At 40.4% G+C, this 19,089-nt stretch overlaps 1 protein-coding gene across 1 annotated transcript in view; it reads right to left on the bottom strand.

Annotated features, from left to right (window-relative positions):
• The window catches only part of cacna1ba (calcium channel, voltage-dependent, N type, alpha 1B subunit, a), an 85,606-nt gene that overhangs the window by 39,244 nt on the left and 27,273 nt on the right, over positions 1 to 19,089 (bottom strand). The window contains exons 8-16 of the mRNA XM_085786359.1: positions 12,068 to 12,171; positions 5,936 to 6,051; positions 5,495 to 5,581; positions 4,333 to 4,414; positions 3,033 to 3,250; positions 1,774 to 1,886; positions 1,557 to 1,669; positions 1,349 to 1,480; positions 42 to 114 (exon numbers count right to left, since the gene is read on the bottom strand). Of these exons, the coding sequence (XP_085642485.1) occupies positions 42 to 114; positions 1,349 to 1,480; positions 1,557 to 1,669; positions 1,774 to 1,886; positions 3,033 to 3,250; positions 4,333 to 4,414; positions 5,495 to 5,581; positions 5,936 to 6,051; positions 12,068 to 12,171 (1,038 nt within the window). The remainder of the gene's footprint in view (positions 1 to 41; positions 115 to 1,348; positions 1,481 to 1,556; positions 1,670 to 1,773; positions 1,887 to 3,032; positions 3,251 to 4,332; positions 4,415 to 5,494; positions 5,582 to 5,935; positions 6,052 to 12,067; positions 12,172 to 19,089) is intronic.

The following is a 19,089-nucleotide window of genomic DNA, read 5'->3' as shown; positions in this document are numbered from 1 at the left end:
AAGCAGAGCAGGATAAAAAGCATCACGGAGTTGACCTTTACCTGGAAGACTGTGAGAATTGCTGCTGGGAATGTGTCAAAGTTTGTTGTTGGCGTCTCATCTTCAAAATTAAACCTGCAGGGAAAATAAATAAATAAATAAATCCTAAAGCCACGACACACAACATGGTGACATTCACTTCTCCGCAGCAGCTTACTGTCCTCGCCATGAGGCTGCTGCACAGTATTTCAGTGTAATATATACCTGTTATGATTGTGTCATCTGAGCGCCTAGTCTTTGTGACCTTTTGGCTGATCTCAGAGTGTTTAATCCTGTCTAATGGATGACTTGCTCAGATGCTGACATTTTGTATTTCTGTCTGCCTACTGGGACCTAATTACATCTACCTCCAATTTTAGGGATGCAAATGGTGAGGGCTGGAAATGGCAGCAGAATCTTTCTTGTACAGTCTCTAAATCCATGAGAATATTTCCTCTGTCTGGATCTCATTATCAGACAACCAGAAAGGAAGAAGGGGAAACTGCATTTGCTTCCAAGCTTACCAAAAAATGTTTTTATTTTCATCTAATCCTGGTTGTTTTTTTATTTGACTTTGATAAGTCCATATTTCTAAACGTTCAGTTAAAGCAGAAGTAAGTGGTCCGGTCGTTTTCGCTAATGCTGCGTTCCAGGCAGGCTTTTGAAATCGTAAATTACAGCTTCAAGTCACAACTTACGACTTTGTAGCGTTCCAGGCAACCCACTCCACGGTGAAAGTCACTATAACGGCCACTCGTAACTTCCGACCGGTGAACTCGTACCAGATCGAACTGGTACCACTTCACGGTCGGAAAAATACGAGTTTCCTTGAACGCACCATAACAGTCCTCGCCGCTACGTCGCCACATTCACGGCGTCCCTTGGCTGCACACACAGCCCTGCATGCCGTTCTCTCTCCTCATTGGATAAAAACTGTAGGATACGATAAATGTTTTCTCTTCGGCTCAGAGCAGAGCAGAGGGACTGAGAGACCCGTGTTTCAGACCAAACACTCTATGTAAGTGATTGCTGTCGGAAGATATAACTATTTAAGACTTATATTAACACAAATATATCACTTACTTCTGCTGAAAAAAAAAGATCTTGACAGGACGGGCGCTAGCCATTATTCCTCTAACCCTTTAAACTCTTTGTCTGTTCAGCTTTCACAGCTTTTCTGGAGACATTTCAGAACAAGCTAAACCACAATCACCTCACCTGGTGGCTGTCTGCTTCCTCCACTATGACTCGTTTCATTTAAATCCTTGTTTATCCGGAGTCGCATTACATATGAGCCATTAGTGTGATCACTGTCATCATTAATACTCACTGGCCACCAAACAGCTGCATGCCCAGCAGAGCAAATACCACGATGAAGAGAAACAGCAGGAACAACAGGCTGATGATGGATTTCATGGAGTTGAGAAGGGACACCACCAGGTTCCTCAAAGAGTTCCAGTACCTGCACACAGAGAAGCTGTTAGATATCCGACATGACCAAGAGTTCCCAGCACACAGACATGGTTCTGATAACTCACTTGGTGACTTTGAAGATCCTGAGCAGTCTCAGAGCTCGCAGGACACTGATCCCAAATGAAGCCCCAGGTTTGATGGCGGCCCAGATCACCTCAAAAATACTCCCAATAATCACCTGTGAACACAGCTGGATCAGTACAGAAGTTTTCTTTTTCAAACACTTAACAACAATCTTGAACATCAGTGACTGTGAACTCCCAGCTGAATGAGGCCACTCACCCCAAAGTCAAAACAATTGAATGAGGAGTGGAAGTAGTTCTGGGGTCCCAGGCCGTACATTTTCATGAACATCTCTGCCAGAAACAGGCCCAGGAATACAAACTCAGCCAGGTCTGCCCAGGTAGAGAAGAAAACACACAAATCAATGTAGCTTTAGGGCATAATCACTGTCACTCTCCCATGTTGGAGTGTGTGAGACATGTGTTTGCTCATGTGTTTCTGCCGTTTCCCTATCAATGTCTAAGACAACACAGCAATGTTTTTATTTGACAAAGAAGAAAACAAAGGGAAGCAGATGTCATACAATATCACTAAATAACTAAATGACTAAGGTCATGTTTCAATTATTTGAAGTATCTTCCAATGGGCAGGATTTAATGAGGTTGGTCTACTGTATATCCAGATGCTTAAACAGCTATGAGGTTCTTACCTCACCTAGTTCTACAGTATTTTGCCTTGTTAGTACTGTAATGTGAATTTTGTCCTCTCACAGCTCACACTAACAGGCTAGCATTACATCCTACTCCGGTTATCTCATGTTACTCCCCATTATCTCGGGTGAAAAACAGCCTATTATCCTGTTATTACCAAAAATATTGTGACCCTGGGATAATGAAGTATAAGCAGAGAAAATATTGTTTTGAAATAAGATAAGATAATGAGATATTATCAAGTGATATATGAGGTCATTCTGGCTTGGTACAGCTCATCGCTTATTAACAGTATGTAATTATGAGGAGAAAGCAGCTTTGTTATCTCCAGATTGCAGGATGAGTATCTGGTTATCTTGATATAACAAAAAAACAGTTTTCTCCTGACAATATCTCATTATCTTAAGATAACGATCTTTGGTATCTTGAGATATCCAGATAACAAAATATTTGTGAGTCGGGCCTGTCTCTGCTTCCGTACCCGTCCCTTGGTGCTGTTGCAGTTACACTTGCCAGTAATGTGTTTTAATGCAATGCTTCTAAGGCCGTATCAGACATTTAAAGGTATTTACATGTATAGCAATCTTTGACATTATCCACCATAAGCTACTGGTCGCAGAACAAGCGGGGTGGGTGAAACCTTTTAGGGGAATAGAGGATTTTACTGATTATGAGTTCAAGTTTTTTATTTGTAAGAGTTATTACTTTGTTTCATTTTGATTTATCTGTGTAGCAGGAACCAGGTCAATGGCTAATATGCACAACTGGTATAATACAATTATACTAATAAATTATGACACAGTATTTGTTTGGGTTACTCATGCTCACATAGGGCAAAGGTGAGCCACTCAGGCTGGTCATAGTGTACTATGGCCACACACAATGTGTTGAGCCCAACCAGGCACAACACAGTCCAGTAGAAGCTCTGGGACTTGACCAGACGACGGATGGTGAAGCGGATCCTCTTCTCTTTCCTCCTGAAGTAAGACGAGCTCTCGTTCTTGCTTTTCACACTAGCTCGGGCAAACGGCGACCCTGGGGGGGCAGTTGGGACAAAACATACAAAACGGCAATAAAGTTACCAAGCCTAAGACTGAGGTATTCTCACCAAATCCCGACTAGGTTTGAGTGGAGTTACTTTCACCCTGGGCCTTGGTTCTACCATCAATACAAGATTCGACTAATGTCACACCAGAGCAACGTATTTAAGTCTACGGCCCAGCATACCTCTTATAGAGGTGAGTTCCATCGCCACAGTGCGGCTGAAAGAATGAATGTGATATAATTTACTTATTCAGTACATTCTCCATATTGTGACAAGCTCTAACTGTGATGTAACCACAGTGAAGCCCTGGGCTCTTTGAGATCACAGTGTCGTCGTCTTCATGTCTCCTCTCTCTGCTCCCATTTAGCCCGTACTATATTAAACCCTCTGTAACTTAAATCAAGCCCAAATGTCAAGTGGGACAGGACACAAGGAGGAAGGAGAAAAATGGTTCTATTAGAATTTCATTAGTGGCACAGGAAGACGAGTGGGCTAATTATTTCCTCGTCTATTTTAATCCAGACATCTGACTCTGACGGTAACACCTCCAGGCCGATACCAACACATCACAGTAAAAACAGTGTGTTCTCTTTTTAAACTCTGCGACAAACAGTGTGTTTCTCAGTGACTTTTATCAAAATGTCATTGGATTGTTAGATTTTATTTGGCAGCTAATGAAGAGAGAAATAGGAAACATGGCCAGAGAGCCTGGGAATCACGAGCACTGGACAGATATGACATGTACAGTATATAGCCTGAGCACACAAAGAAATGAAAATTTAATTTCTTTTACTTGTGAAGTGTATTTTTTTTAACACTATTAAAGGTCTGTCCATGTAATCATAAAGCTGGTCTAGGTTCTATAAAGTATCAAAGCCTCAGTCCACAGCGAAATGCACACAATTTTTACTTGTAATACTAAGACTATGACTATTATGACTTGGGAAGGATCATGTCTCTTTACAATCATGTTTTTGTGTTTATCTTTCAAGTTCAATCTTTGTCATCATTTAGCTCTTGGTGATAAGTTTGGAGACTTGGAGTAAGATGGTAAATGTTGTATGTCAGGTATCATCCTCACCAACAGATGAGATGTCAGTGAAGTGATCTTCGCCTTCCTCTGCGTTGATGAGGTCATTTTTACTCTTCTTCGTCCTTTTTAGCACTGCAAATACAATATAGAAAAAGATCAATACACAAGCAAAAAAATGATGTAACTATTTTTCTTAACTATTGCTCATCTGTTTACTATTATTCATTTATTTTTTGCTTTAAATCAGCTCATCATTCTCCACTATGTAAATGATAAATGACCTGCACATATACGGCGCTTCTCTACTGTATACCACTCAGTACGTTCATCCATTTACACACACGTTTGTACATCAAAGCCATAAACACACACTGCTGGAACAGCATCCTGCCCTAGGAGACGTCAACACACAGGAGAATACGTGTGAGTAAACACACACAAACACAAGTCTAACAATATGGATCCTGCCACTTACCTTACCTCGCTAACTCACTCCTACCCTTATTATAAATGTGTTTAGCAAATTTTGATATATTATATACAGTATATATTTTAATATTATACTATTAATATTAAAAATATTGTATTAAGTATATTAATTTTAAGTATGTACTATATAAGTATGAAGTAGTTTGAGGAGCCAGGAACTACAATTCATTAACTAATGAAACCAAAACTGTGTCAAACCGATTTTAATTTGCTAAATCAAGTAACTCAATATAGTGTATTTTATTTGTGGATTTACTGTTGATACTTCTGCATATTGATATTCTTGCTCATTAGCGTTTCAGACACACATTGGAAAAAGACTATACTGCGTTTTCTGTATGTTCATGTTTATGAGCACAGCTGCACTAATGCAAGACAGCTTGTGATGGTAATGTACTGAAAAAGTTAGTGATGCAAAAATAAAGGGGGGAAGGAAAAGGAAAAGACCACCAGCTGCTACAAACAAAGACTTCTCAAATTTGAAATGTTGATGAAACAAAATGTACCTTAACAGAGCAGCTGTCACAGCATCAGCAAAAAGCTCAATGATATGACCCTAATAGTCGTGTCTCCTTTTTAGATACAAGCTCTCTGTGTGTGCTGATTCAGCTCTGGTATATTTAGTACACATGATTATGCCTCTAACATGGCGATAAAACTGTACAGTGTTGGATTTCTTTAAACTAACTGATTATGACGGACTCTAAACACAGCCGTACTCACCAGAGTTGTTGTGTTTCCTTTTGTACCAAGCTCCATCTACAGATTTCTCCTCTGCGTTCTTGTCTTCTTCAGCCAGCATCACCTCCTCTGCAATACAAGTCCACACTTCATTTTAACCATGTTAGCTCATATTTGATGTCAGCTTTGCAGTTTACATCACATTACAGCTAATTAGCTTCTTTTAAAATGTAACTGTTAAAGCCTTTCTGGGTGGAGTTTGTATGTTCTCCCTGTGCTTGCATGGCTCCCTCCACACATAGATGTGAATGTGAGTGAGTGAGTCTCGTCAGTCTGTGATAGACTGGCGACCTGTCCTGGTTGTACCCCACCCTCACCTTGTGTCAGCTTGGATTTGCCTCCGGCCCTGCATGGTCAAGTGGTAAAGCTAATGGATGTATGTGAGTGTGTGTGTGTGTGTGTGTGTGTGTGTGTGTGTCTGACCTGCTTTGCAGATCCACTCCAGGTATCCAGTTAACTCTCTCTCTATTTGCTGTTGTCTGCGGAGCTTCAGGAATTCTTGCCTCTTCTCCACTCGTTCTCTCTCCTTGGCAAACTCCCTGTAGAAACCACAAAGAGTCCACACACACACACACACACACACACACACACACACAAAGAGAGAGAAATGTTTATTTGATGTGACAGGCCAACACAGACCCTGAAGCAGGTTGGCAGATATACAGCAGGCTGACTCCAAGCAGGTAAGACAGAGTCTGTGTCCTGTCATATTGTGGAAAAGCAGAACTCAACATCAACAGCAGGGCTGTCTCACAATTACATAATATGCTCATATCTCTCCTGTCTCTGTCTTTTTTTCTAAACAGCATCCATCAAGTGCCATCAGTCATGTGACACAAGTCTGGTGTCAAGCTTGACTTCATAAAAACAAAGATTTGCAGAGGACTCAAAACTTTACTTTTTGACTTGGAATGAAATTATATAAAACAACGTCATTAGAAAGTGTCTTAAAAAAACATAAACACTTTGAATCATTCTGAAAACAGCGAGGCAGCATAGATGTTTATCCCTCCATGTCCAAAACACACTAAGAAAAACAGTTCAACTAAGGAGTGTGTGAAACAAAGCAGAAAGCACATGTGCAGCAGCCTGGACATCAATACATGAGAACATATTTATTAAGTTATTTATATTTAGTTATTTCCTTGCACACAAAAGAAGGAGAAAGAAAAACGTTAATTAATGTTTATGTGAAAGTAGTCTTTAAACTAGTTTAATTGAATTCTATATGGTGAAGGCTGCATAATGACTTTTATAAGAATTGGGTCTTATTCGTTACAGTTTTGGCACATTTTAAAGATACTTACTGTATCTTAGACGGGGAAAAATATCAATCAAATGAATTCCTGTTGTGAGAGTATCAAACGACACGCTTCTTATAACAGATAAAAATGTCCATTACCTCTGCATTGCTGTACAACATGCAGATTGAGATATGTCATAACAATAAGGCGGTTTAAATGAGGAGAGTGGAAAATGAGATATGTGAGAAACGAGGCAGAAAAGGAGGGACGGAGAGACAGGGAGGGAGAGAGAGAGTAAGAGACGAGGAGGGCAGACTATTGAAATAACAGAGCAGGGGATCTCCAGTCCACCCCCACCCCTCAGTGATTGGTGTGTCTCCGACACAGCAGAGAGGGAAGCTCTATTCTGCATTGCAGTGGCTGCCTGCCTGCCTTCCTTAGGGTGTTTCTGTTTGTATATGTGCTGCCAGTGTGTCTACATCTTATTCTGTGGCTGCATGTCTCTCTCTGTGTAATGTGTGAGCAGTGCATCCATGTGTGCTGGTTGAGTGCACAGTGTGAGAGTGTATTTGCATAAACTCTGTTGATATACATTATATATTGATATTCTGTGCATTTGAAGGCTTGTGTTTGATAACAGCCATGCAGGATATTATACAGTACTGAATGTATTTCTACATATTTTAACCTATCAGTCTCTTTCTGGAGAAAATGAAATGAATTGAATCTGTATGTTTGTGCTCATTGGATGTATTTGTATGTGCAGTATGTAACAACAGTGTCTCAATATGGTGTTGTCAGACTAGTGCTGGTCTCGTCTTCATGCTGCTCACAAATCAGTCAAAGACACGCCAGACTGTTTTTCAAGACTACAGACTCGCTCATTTTAAGCAAAATACGTTAGTCCCAGGCTAACTCAGGCCTAAAAGACCAAGGTTACCATGGTAATAATCGATGACACCTGTGCTGCTGACCAGTGGCACCTAACAACCAGCAGGAAAACATGGCTCATAGTTTAAGATGAAAATGGCTTTTTAGTGAGTAGACTGCAAGGATATTTTTCCAATATTAGTTTTTCTTTATTGTTTTAGTCTTTGATATATTTTCAAGTTAAATTTTGGAACCGGAACTGTTGAATTCTATCTTAAAACAAACATTTTCTACTCGGCTCTGTGGATAATTCAGCTGCTGGTAAAAAAAAAAAAACCTGATAAATGTCTGCTTCATGCATTATCACAGAAACAATTAGAGCAAAGGTTAAAAACAATCTAAGTCTTCCCTGACATCTCTGTTATCTTCACAGAATTGGTGAGACACTGACTTAATATGTGAAACTTTCTTCAGTTTTAATCACAAGGTCTGTTTGATTTCCTGAACCACTGACACTGAAGGATCTCCAAACTGGGAAGAGGTTACAGTAATGGTGATGAAGACAAAATCTCCCATGATCCCACACAATGCAATAACTCTGGAAACCTCCAGAACAAGCAATTATGTGAAGTGGGTTGTATACTGTTTTGTAAATTGGAGTTGCGTTTTTATCTGACACGAGGAAGACACATAGAAGTTAGATAAGCTTCAGATGTGTGAGGGCAGTTTTGTAGAATAAGCGATTGTGGCTTAAACTTTGATCACACCCACATCTCATCCCACACCGTCCACACTGATGGAATAAAAGCTGAGTGAATGGCCCCTGGGGCTCTGCAGCCTCTCAACCCTGCATGTATCTGCTCTCATGCCTGCTCTGAAGCTCAGATCGTGGCCTTTAAACAGTGACATGGCCCCCGCATGGCCCTGCCAGACAGCATCAGTGACCTTCCACCTCCAAAGCAACTGTAAGGCCATTTGACATCTTCTGTGGAGAAAGCAGGAAACAGGGAGGATAATACAACCGAACCGCAAAGGGGGTAGCAAAAGGCTACCTGCCCTCTAACGCTTTAGTCAAGGCTTTAATTTCTACCTACAGTACAGGATGGATGCACAGTATGTGAATAAGAAAATGAGGGTGGCTGATGGCACTACAGAAACACTTAGGTTTGCTTTTTTCTGTGCCCTTTAAAATAATCTCATCAAATGATTCAGTTTGAGAAAGAAAAATCCACCTTTAAAGGGGAACTTTGCAAGTCTGGTCACTTTTCTGCTGTTTTGCTAACCCTCCTCCCGGTCAGGTGCATTTGTTTTCAAAAGAGTCGGCGAAAAAGCAACCCATGGAACGGTGGATAACGTTATTTATCATATACGCGTTACGATGTGTGTATATTTGTGTAGTCTTAACTGTCATAAACAAGAGATTACGGGTTGCGGGGTGTGTTTGTGTCGTGGTTTCTGCTGAGACAAGAGCTGGGACACCGGGTCGCGGCCCTGATCTTGCCAGGTTGGTTTTCGGCCAAAAGACACTACATGGAAGGCAGAGAGCCTCCATTCTCCCTCATAATAAGTCATTTACTCCGAAGCTGTTTATCGAAGGTAAAAATATATAACAGCTAAGGTAAAGTGTCCTGTCTTGGTGGTAGTAGCAAATAATGAAACAAGAACTTTGAAAGCCGAGCACACTACTTTACATGTGTCGACTTAAGAAAAGAGAGAAGAAGAAAAAAAAACTCTGCAGTCATATTAATGTCCATAATTTTCCTGACGGTGACATCAATGGCTCTGCTGAGCTGGCTTCGCAGTTTATTCAATTTAGTCAAACTCCACTCCCAGTGGCAGCCAGTTAATTGCCATAAAGCTACCCAGAAAAAGTTGAGATGCATTATCATTCAACAATTTAAAACTTATAGTAACAGTAACAGTACAGAAACAGTAAGTCTGATTTCAAAAAAGATTTACAGTTGCTTGATCAGTAAAGGCAGAGAAACCAGATGGAACATGGAGTACTGAGGTTTCTTTCAAACAGTAATGGCCTTAAGCAACAGGAGAGTGAACATGAATAAACTCTGTCCTCATCTATCCACCTGACAGTCTGAATGAGATAAAATAGATGAAGAAAAAAAGGAAGAACAGTTCACACAAACACACATAGACTTACTGTATATTTATATAACTTCAGGGGAGAATATAAAAAAAATGCAAAGACTCAGCAGTTGTGGTAGAAGCTATCAACTTGAAATTGACAGGACAGTTTTTTGTCGTTTTTAACAAATGGTTGACTTTATATCAGATTTTACTGAGAACAACATATTGTACACTTTACCTATGTTTTGTTTCTAACAGTTCCTGGGGGAAATATGTGGCTTTATATCTGCTTAGTGTTGCAATTTGTAACAGTGTCTTCTGTGTCTTCTTCTGATAGTGTTTCTGCCTATTTATTTTGAATGAGCAATGGTTAATAGGCCACTCACTCACTCACTCACTCACTCACTCACTCACTCACTCACTCACTCACTCACTCACTCACTCACTCACTCACTCACTCACTCACTCACTCACTCACTCACTCACTCACTCACTCACTCACTCACTCACTCACTCACTCACTCACTCACTCACTCACTCACTCACTCACTCACAGACTGTTGGTGCTGAAGAGAGATGATAATAACTGCAAAGCAATTTTACAAGAGAGGCAATAAAAACACTTCTCCCATGATGCTCTTTTCAAAGGTAATAACACCCTGACAACTTTATAAAAAGGGAGGGTATGTTCCACAGAATTACACCAACATGCTCTGCACTGTCTGTTCTTGGTGGAGCAGACTTGTACAATCATGTGAATTGATGTTTTAATAAACCCTCATGATTATTACATGGAAGCTGCTGGAGATGTGGAATTTGTCCAAATATGTAAAGTAGTTCCAGACAGTCCAGACAAGGAGAACATCTATGTATGTTAGCTGTCTGTATGTTGATATTCGAGATTTTCCTCATGATACTTACACTTATAGTACTATATATCACATACTGACAGTTCAATAATAGCTTAGCAACCAAGGTAGACATGGCAGGCCTGTTAAACTTTGAGTTTCTCCATGTCTTGAAGCAGGCTGCAACAGATGAACTGCATTTGTTTCTGATTCAGGTAAAAAAAAAAAAAAAAAAGCAGGCTCACACAACAAACACATTCACTAGTACTTCCCACTGTGTGGGAGACAGATACTAGAATTTATTTTTGTTGTAAACTGCTTACAGTACAGTATATGCTGTGGGAGAGCTAAAAGCTTCATATGCATTAGCAATGGGGGGTGAAGCTTAGGGAACAGTCAACCATTGGAGTTGTCTGCCTCTCTGACAGAGAACTAACCGGGAGCATAAACTCGGTTACAAGAGGCTCAACAAGCTTACTGTGAAATTGCTTGATCTTTTTATGGTGAAAATTTCAAGAACAAGCAATGTTTGACTGATCAGAAGGCTCTCTGGCTGGTGAAGGTTATTGGTAGTAATCAATGTTGGGAGGCTGCTTTTGAAATACATTGTAAGAACAATTTCTGTCATTTTAATATTGTCTTGTACCGTATTTTGACCAACTGCTACCTCAAACAGCTTTAAACCAGGGGTAACTTTGATTTTTTGTCTGGCAAAAAAAGACTGAGGCACAATTTCTCTTGACCTCTTACTGTATGTTACACATGTAACTCATGTTAGAGTGAGTGTATGAGTTAATTAAGTGTGATTTCAAAGTTTGACCAAATACCAGAAGCCAGTTCCAGTTCAAGTTATGTTAAGTTCCCACACATTTAGGTAGGTCAAGTGTCAGTGAGGAAACCTCAGGGGAAGGCCAAACATTAATATTCAAGTTTGGACAACTTTCAGGATTTAAGTGTTAAAGAGAAAACTACTGTATACAGGATTTTTACCTTAACTATGCTACATTTTAACCTTAATTTAACGGCTTCGGAGTAATTAAATTAATGACTTGTAAGAGGGAGAATGGAGGCTCTCTGCCTTCCACGTAGCGTCATGGCCGAAAACCAATCTTGCAAGATCAGTGCTGCCGACCCAGTGTCCCAGCTCTCGTCTCAGCTGCACCACCACACAAACACTTTCCATAACCTGTAATCTCTTGTTTATGACAGTTAAAACTAAACAAATATACACATCGTTAATAAATCACGTTATTCCCCACTCCATGGGTTGCTTTCTCGCCGGCTTCATTGAAAACAAATGCACATGACCAGGGAGGAGGGTTAGCAAAACAGCTGAAAAGCGACCGGACTTTCATAGTTCCCCTTTAACATCTTAAAACCATGAGAAGAAAGTTATCCAATAAGATCTGTGCCTGTCAGATGGGGGAAATAAAAGTTCCACTATGCTGCAAGTTTATAGGACTCTGAGATCATCCCTCTTCAGGTGATCCTCACAATCATGTACTCACCCTGACAGCACGCCTAGCACCAGGTTGAGCATGAAGAAGGAACCGATAATGATGAGAGGGATGAAGTACAGCCAGTTCCATGTGTTTCCAGATGCATCATTCGCCTAAACACATAAGAAAATAGAGATAAAAAACATGACTATTAATATTGTTAACCTTTTGCAGTTAAAGCATGAAGTTGGCATTAATCAGAATTTGTCTTATTGTTCATTAGATCAGTGGTTCTGAAACTTTTTTACATCAAGGACCCCTAAATTGACACAAATTAGACAACGGACCCCCATTGGACAAAAATTTGAAGCAAACACCACAATTATTTGTTCTGAGACTGAAGAACGTTACTTTTTGAGTTAATGTATGTGATGTCAATGGTATTTTAGAGAAATTTCTGGAAAAAAGTGGTACAATTTCTCCAAAAAGGTTTAAACATTTCTAGAAAAAAGTGGAACAAATCCAAAAAAAAAGAAAAGAAAAATTTCTAGAAAAAAGTGGTAAACATTCTTTAAAAAAGAAAAGAAAGAAAAGTTAATACATTTCTAGAAAAATGTGGTAAAAAAAAACAACAAAAAAAACTTTTTTCTTTTTTTCTTTCAAAACCAATTCTAGAAAAAAGTGTTAACATTTCTCCAAAAAAATTTTTTTAAAAATTCTAGAAGAAACTGGTAACATTTCTTTAAAAAAAAATAAAAAAAAGTGGTAAAATTTCAAGAAAAAGTTGGGGACTTGAACCCTCTGAAGGACCCTGGGGGTCACTGGAGAACCACTGCATTAGATGACCATGTGTTAGTCTGTCTCTCAGTATTTTGTAACATTCCAGACAACATGAATCAGCTGGTCAAGACAGAGGAGGAAGATGCTCATGTTATTTAACAACTCACAAACAATAAATTACATTGGTCCCTGATGTTTACTGTTTCAGACATTGTGTGTGTGGAGATGATGAGACTGACATATCTCCTGACGATATTGACAAATACCAGCAAAAAAGCAATTGCTCATAAATGGTACTACTGACCTACCTACACCTACAGTAGGTAGATACAGCAGAGGGCCTGGCTGAGGTTGAGTTCAGTTCTCTATGCAGGTTGGCTGAGTTCATCCCACACTAGAAACCTAGCCAACGCTTCAGCAGTACAAGCAGAGATGTAGACATAGATACCCACACACACACAGACGTTACAGCCTGATCGGTCTCATGACTGCATCCTCAACTCTCAAGACTCATCATCAGAGAAGCACTGAGCTGTACAGTATTTGACTTTCCATCTGACTGCTATAATGCAGCCACTCCTTATTTTATTCTGTCTGTTCTGTAAATTGAGTGTTGGTGGTGTGCTGGAGCGATGCATTAGTTTGTGTATATGATTTGCTTTTGAAACAGCAACAAGCCACAATCCAAGGCTCATGTTCTCCATTGTGACCTCCACCCTGCCTGGGGCCTTTCTGCTGTATTCATGTTTGCAGACCTTCTTACACCTGGTGCTCACAGTCACACTACTGCTAAAAACCGTGTGCTGAAGCAATTACTGGCTGAAACCAATTGTAATGGCTCGTTTAAAAGACATATACGGATATGAACTGGCAATCTGCACAGCTGTGTCTATCCCCTGCACACATTAACAAAACCTTACAAAGTTGTCATGACAATAGACAAACACAGTGAGTTGTCTATCACATTTTCAGAATAAAAGTAAATTGATTCATCTACTAAAAGTGCTAAAACTGCTTTAAAGTATGAGTACTTCATAAAGGTAGTCAAGTACAATATTTGTCAAAAATAACCCTCAACACAGAATACATTTAAAATAAAATTAAGTGTAACTAAATGTACATAATTACTCTCTGACTATTTGAGCTAAGGACATAGTTCAGCTTTTATGCATAAATAAGGTCACAACACTATCAGGGTGTGTGATTTTCAGCTTGTGCTGAGAAAAAAAACAGTGTTTCTTAAACATTTAAATATTGTAAAATCTCTTTTTATGACTGAAGAAAATTAGCAGACTTTACAAAGAAACATTTGAAATCACCATAAAGCACAGTGGAACAAAATACAGTAAACAGGGCTGTTTTAATTAAATCTGCTGCCAACTGCTGCCATACTCCCACTTAGCACCACAGAGGAGATTAGAGCAGAGTGACTGCAGACACAACAATTACACAGCTTCCTGCCAGAGGTGCATCGACAGTTTTTACATGAAATATATCGTATCTTACAGAAATACAAGGGAAGGGACATTCACAATGTTATCCGTTACTGTAAATATTATATACTGTTTGCTTTGCTAAACTGTCCTCCTTATCTGACTATTTTTGAAGCTACAACAAATTTGTTTTGTTATAGAAATACAAACACTAGTTTACCCAAGACAGCTTATTTATAACAGCATCCAGCAATTACAGTAGATCAGAATACCACTTTTGTCTTTCTAATGATTAGTCTACATAGAGCGGGGAGCAGTGGAGGTGGGAAGGCTGTATCACCACCAAATACATGTTGAACTGCTGCCAGTGCCAGTGCTCTGGGCAGAGTCATCTGTCATAATGTAGCTGTGAGCTGGAAATGCATGCAGTGGGTTGGGTTTGTTAGTGCATTAGCCAGTGTTGGGGTGATACCGGCTCAGAGCGTGGCTAAAGGAACAGAGAGAGAGAAAGAGAGAGAAAGAGCGAGAGAGAGCACAGGAGGCAATAGTGAAGCCATTAGTATCCATGTTCTACCCCTAAATGTGTTATCCTGAAGACAGCCTTCAATTCACGAGAAACACCACACCCAGACGGCCTGAGGAGCTGAAGGCCCGAAATAACAGCTACTAACTCAGACAGACAGAACGAGCTGTGTGTTTAGCTTTGGACTAAGACTTGTCATAACCTGACACATATGTTCAAATAGCAAATAGGACTGTGCTAACTGGTCAGATGGGCACAAGGAGTCACACCTTCATAGACCACATGCACTGAATGCTGCAGCCCCTATATCTTTATATTTGACCCTTTTCAAAGTATTGTTATGGTGCGCTCACACCAAAAGCGTCGGGAGCGTCAGCAGCATGGGCAGCAGACGCTTTCAACGCTCTGTTCAGCTCCAGCGGCCGTGGAAAATGTGTCCACTCAGGCGCTCTCAATTTCCCCCGCTGTGAGACTCCCGGTCTGCAACTGGCTGCCGCCGCCACCGCGACACTCCTCATTTGCATAAAGTTGAACTTCTCTCAACTTCTAATTTGACGCTCTCGACACTTCTTCGCGTGTCGATGCTCCCGACGCCCCTCGACGCCAGTCTCCATTGAAAATGAATGACTTCTGGCCGCCGTAACGCTCCCAACGCTTTTGGTGTGAAGTCAGTTAGACAGACAGGGGTAGTTTGTAGGGAGGGGTGGGATAAAATATTGCTACAGAGATACATTGCATCATTTACTCTTGTGATACTTTGCTGATTTTCTTAAAATATTATTTATTGTGGCAGGTTCTCTAATCTCCTACTTCATGACTCCTCATGGTGGAGCTTCAAATGAAGGTAAACTTGGGGGGAATTTGGCAGACAGCATAAACGGTGGGGAAAAAAACACAGTCTCTCAAGTTGAAAGTCTGGGCCCGCTTCAGCTTTTACAACACCGCTGATGAAATGCAAACAAACACCTACACACTGGGCATTTTCCATGTGAATTCTAGCTGCAAGGCGCCTGAGCCAAAGATTGCAGTCTGTGCAAGTCTGGAAACTGAAATGTGTCCAGATTTACAATAATAAAAGTTGATTATTCTCATTCAGCACTAACTTGGGCACAATAAGTACACACAACACTGAGGTTGCAAATATTTTAGTGAGGTATATCTTTCAGGGGTAATTTTCTAACAGAAAAATCACTGTATCACTGCTACGGTTGAAACAGCAGCAGAGGACGAGTAGCAGTGAATGGACCACACTGTATTTTGTTGTTGTTGTCCTTCAGCTTGTGAACATCCTGCTCCCCTGAGCTCAATGTGATAGCATCTGAAAGTCCCCGTTGTTTACAGGTGAGTGGCCATCGCGTTGCCGGAGGGGACTCCCACAACTGACCCTAAAGCTTGGTGAAGCCACCAGTGCTCTCTCCTTGGGGACTTCTTCTAGGAAACCCCAAAACACAATCTTTTCCATCAACTTCCAGCTGAAGGCATGTGAAGCTTTTACCCTATTTTATTCTTATTTTGGTTTGGGTACAGTTTTGAAGGTTTTGTAGACAGAGGTCGTGCAAAGCACTAACAGATGACAGCACCTGTCAGAATCCAGAGTTTATGGCTCAGAGCTCTTGGGGGTCTCCTAATGAGAAATTAACAGTCTGCGTTTTGCCCTCCATCCCCATCAGACAGTCACCAGCTTTGTCAGAGATAGATGAGACCCTGTACAGCCATGATGGATGGCCACTTTGATAAAGAGGACACAGACGGGTCCCTCAGTGTTAGGGGATGAGACAGCCTTCACTCCTGACTTGACAATTCAATCAGAGAATCCACCATCATATTCAGCCAAAACAGCAGCGCAAGTGGGCCCACAGTCAGAACACAATGCAACTCTGTCAGTGAGCCAGAGGACAGGAAACAGAGCTGGCTAATGATGGATGAAGAAGTGAATTTAACCCCCAACCCTTAGACCCCATATGGACTAATTCGGGATTAACGCCTCGGCCTAATGGGGATTATTCATCATGTGAATGATGACAGTGGCCGATGATGGAGGAAAACCCTTTATATCTTAGTGAAGATGGTGGAAGAGAAGATGTTAATAATGATTATTAAAAAGTGAAGCTGGGATCATTACTGCAGTAAATATAAATCATTCATTCACAATGATTTCCTTAGAGTCTGTTACTTGGATATAACCAATAAGGACCTTTGTTAATTCCACTATCTTAAATCATTGTTTGGTGAACAAGACTTGTGTAATTAGCTGCTAGATGATTAGCAGTCATACTGATACAGTACAGTGAGACAACCAAACCAGAACACCCAAAACCAACACTATGTTCTTTATTAATACACATGAATGACTGTATGTGCCATACATGAAAAGACAGCTCAAAATAATTTGCCAAAATTATTTAAATGATCTCATTATCTGTGCTGCCTTGCTGTATTATTCATTTGCACGTTAACTGTGTTTTTCAAAAGGCTTATATTATCCTGAATGTCACTGATTGACTGATGATAGTAACTCTAGTTTCAGTAGCTACAGGGAAGAGGAGGAGCACTTACTGTACAATACACTGAGCCTTGTGTCCATTTCAACAAATAAACTACTTTCAATACCATTATTACTATAGGAGGGAGAGGAAGAACTAAACATAAGACGCACTGAGCCGAACGAACAGAAGAGATAGAGAGACAGAGAGAAGTCATCAGTCACAAGGCTTCATACTAATGACTATGATGAACTCTACATATCAGAGGGGGTTAAACATAAAGAACCTCTGATAAAAGCCTGTTAGAGTTACAGTAAATTAGTACAAAATGATTGTGGGACCAGAACAAGGCTGTGGGTTGTGTGAGAAAAAGACTCTCAGGTCTCTGACTCTCTGTCTCAGGTCATGGTGGGTCACCTGAATGTGTGTGTGCTGCTGCTGAAATCACAGATCTAGTCTTTGTAAAAATGATGTCCCAGTTATAAAATCAGGCCTTGGCCATAGGTTGTGTGTCCATACAAGAGTTCACCTCACCCCTTTGATTTCTTATTTTACTTTGTCCTCCAATTAGTATTTATTAAATGAACATTCCTGCATACTGGGTTGAATTGAATATTAGCCGCCACCTCCTCCATCTCTAAACCTTTTTAATTAGCCAACTCTGATCTTTTGGAGAGGCTTCGTCTCAGGAATCATGTGAGCAAACACCACAGCACAGTGCGAAGTAACACACAAGCATCCTCACTGCAGGCAAAACAGACTCTACCCTGGCAACCAGACCATCATAGCCTGTGATAAAATATTGAGCAGGGAGCACAAATACCACCCCACTGGAGTATGTGGGGTGAATGGGTTACAGAGATTATCTGAGCAAAAGCCAACTGGTCTGCCGACGACACAACAGACTCACTTAACTCACTTAGTTTTACTGTGTATCAATCTGAAACCTCAGGACATCAATGTAAAAAAACTGGTTGCCTGTCAATGACATCATATCATCTACTTCATGTGTCAGTGTTGTGTTTGTCTGACAGAATCTCAACATTGACTTTTATCTCGCTTTCAGCCACAGACCCTTTTTACTACTTGGCCACTTTTAACCTCATAATTGAACCAGACAGAGGATTTTAGTATTTTGTTATTGTTTTGATTGAAGACACCTACAGTAGAGGCTGAATATACAGACTGTGTGTTTAAGTATTTATAAAACTCCCTGCCCTGGTCACACCGGCTAAGAATATAACTTACTGAGACATTTTTGTAACCAAAAGCTTTTTCTTCACAGAAATAGCAGGGAAAGATAATCAACTCTGTCTGGAGCTATATATACACTGCCTGAACTTTATGCTGAATCCATCGAGCATAAAGTAAAACCTCTAGCTAATTGGGTTCAGACAAGCATCATGTTTGACAAAGAGATAATAATGAGACACTGGGAAGCTACAGTACATCCAAGCCACAATTTCAGGAGTTGATTTCACAACTGGATAAGGTGGCAGCTTTTGAAAGAATATCATATAGCCAGATAGGTAGGTAGATGGATGATACATGAAGTTGAAAAATCAATAATAAATGGGGAAAGTTTCTGTGATTTCACAAATTGCAAGAGATCGCGCTGAAGTGGTGGCCATTACACAGTAAATGTGGAGGGATGGATGTGGTATTTCTTTATGTGACAGTTGACCTTTGGACATTGGACTAGTGTACTAGATATTTCTAATCTATTTTGGTGCGTGTGTGCAATACCTGCGAAGTTTGGTGTTCAAAGGTTTTAGAAACCCCCAAAAAAATCTACATAGCAACACCGTGACTAGTTTCTGACGCATGACAAACTCGCCCTGGAGACTAAAAAACCTAGTCTGAGTCAAATTA

The sequence above is a fragment of the Trachurus japonicus genome, chromosome 9, assembly GCF_045865225.1.
Source record: "Trachurus japonicus isolate A0001 chromosome 9, Traja_1.0".
NCBI classification, from domain to species: domain Eukaryota; kingdom Metazoa; phylum Chordata; class Actinopteri; order Carangiformes; family Carangidae; genus Trachurus; species Trachurus japonicus.
Note: the sequence above shows the minus strand (reverse complement) of the source record. Positions and strands in the feature narration are given on the sequence as shown.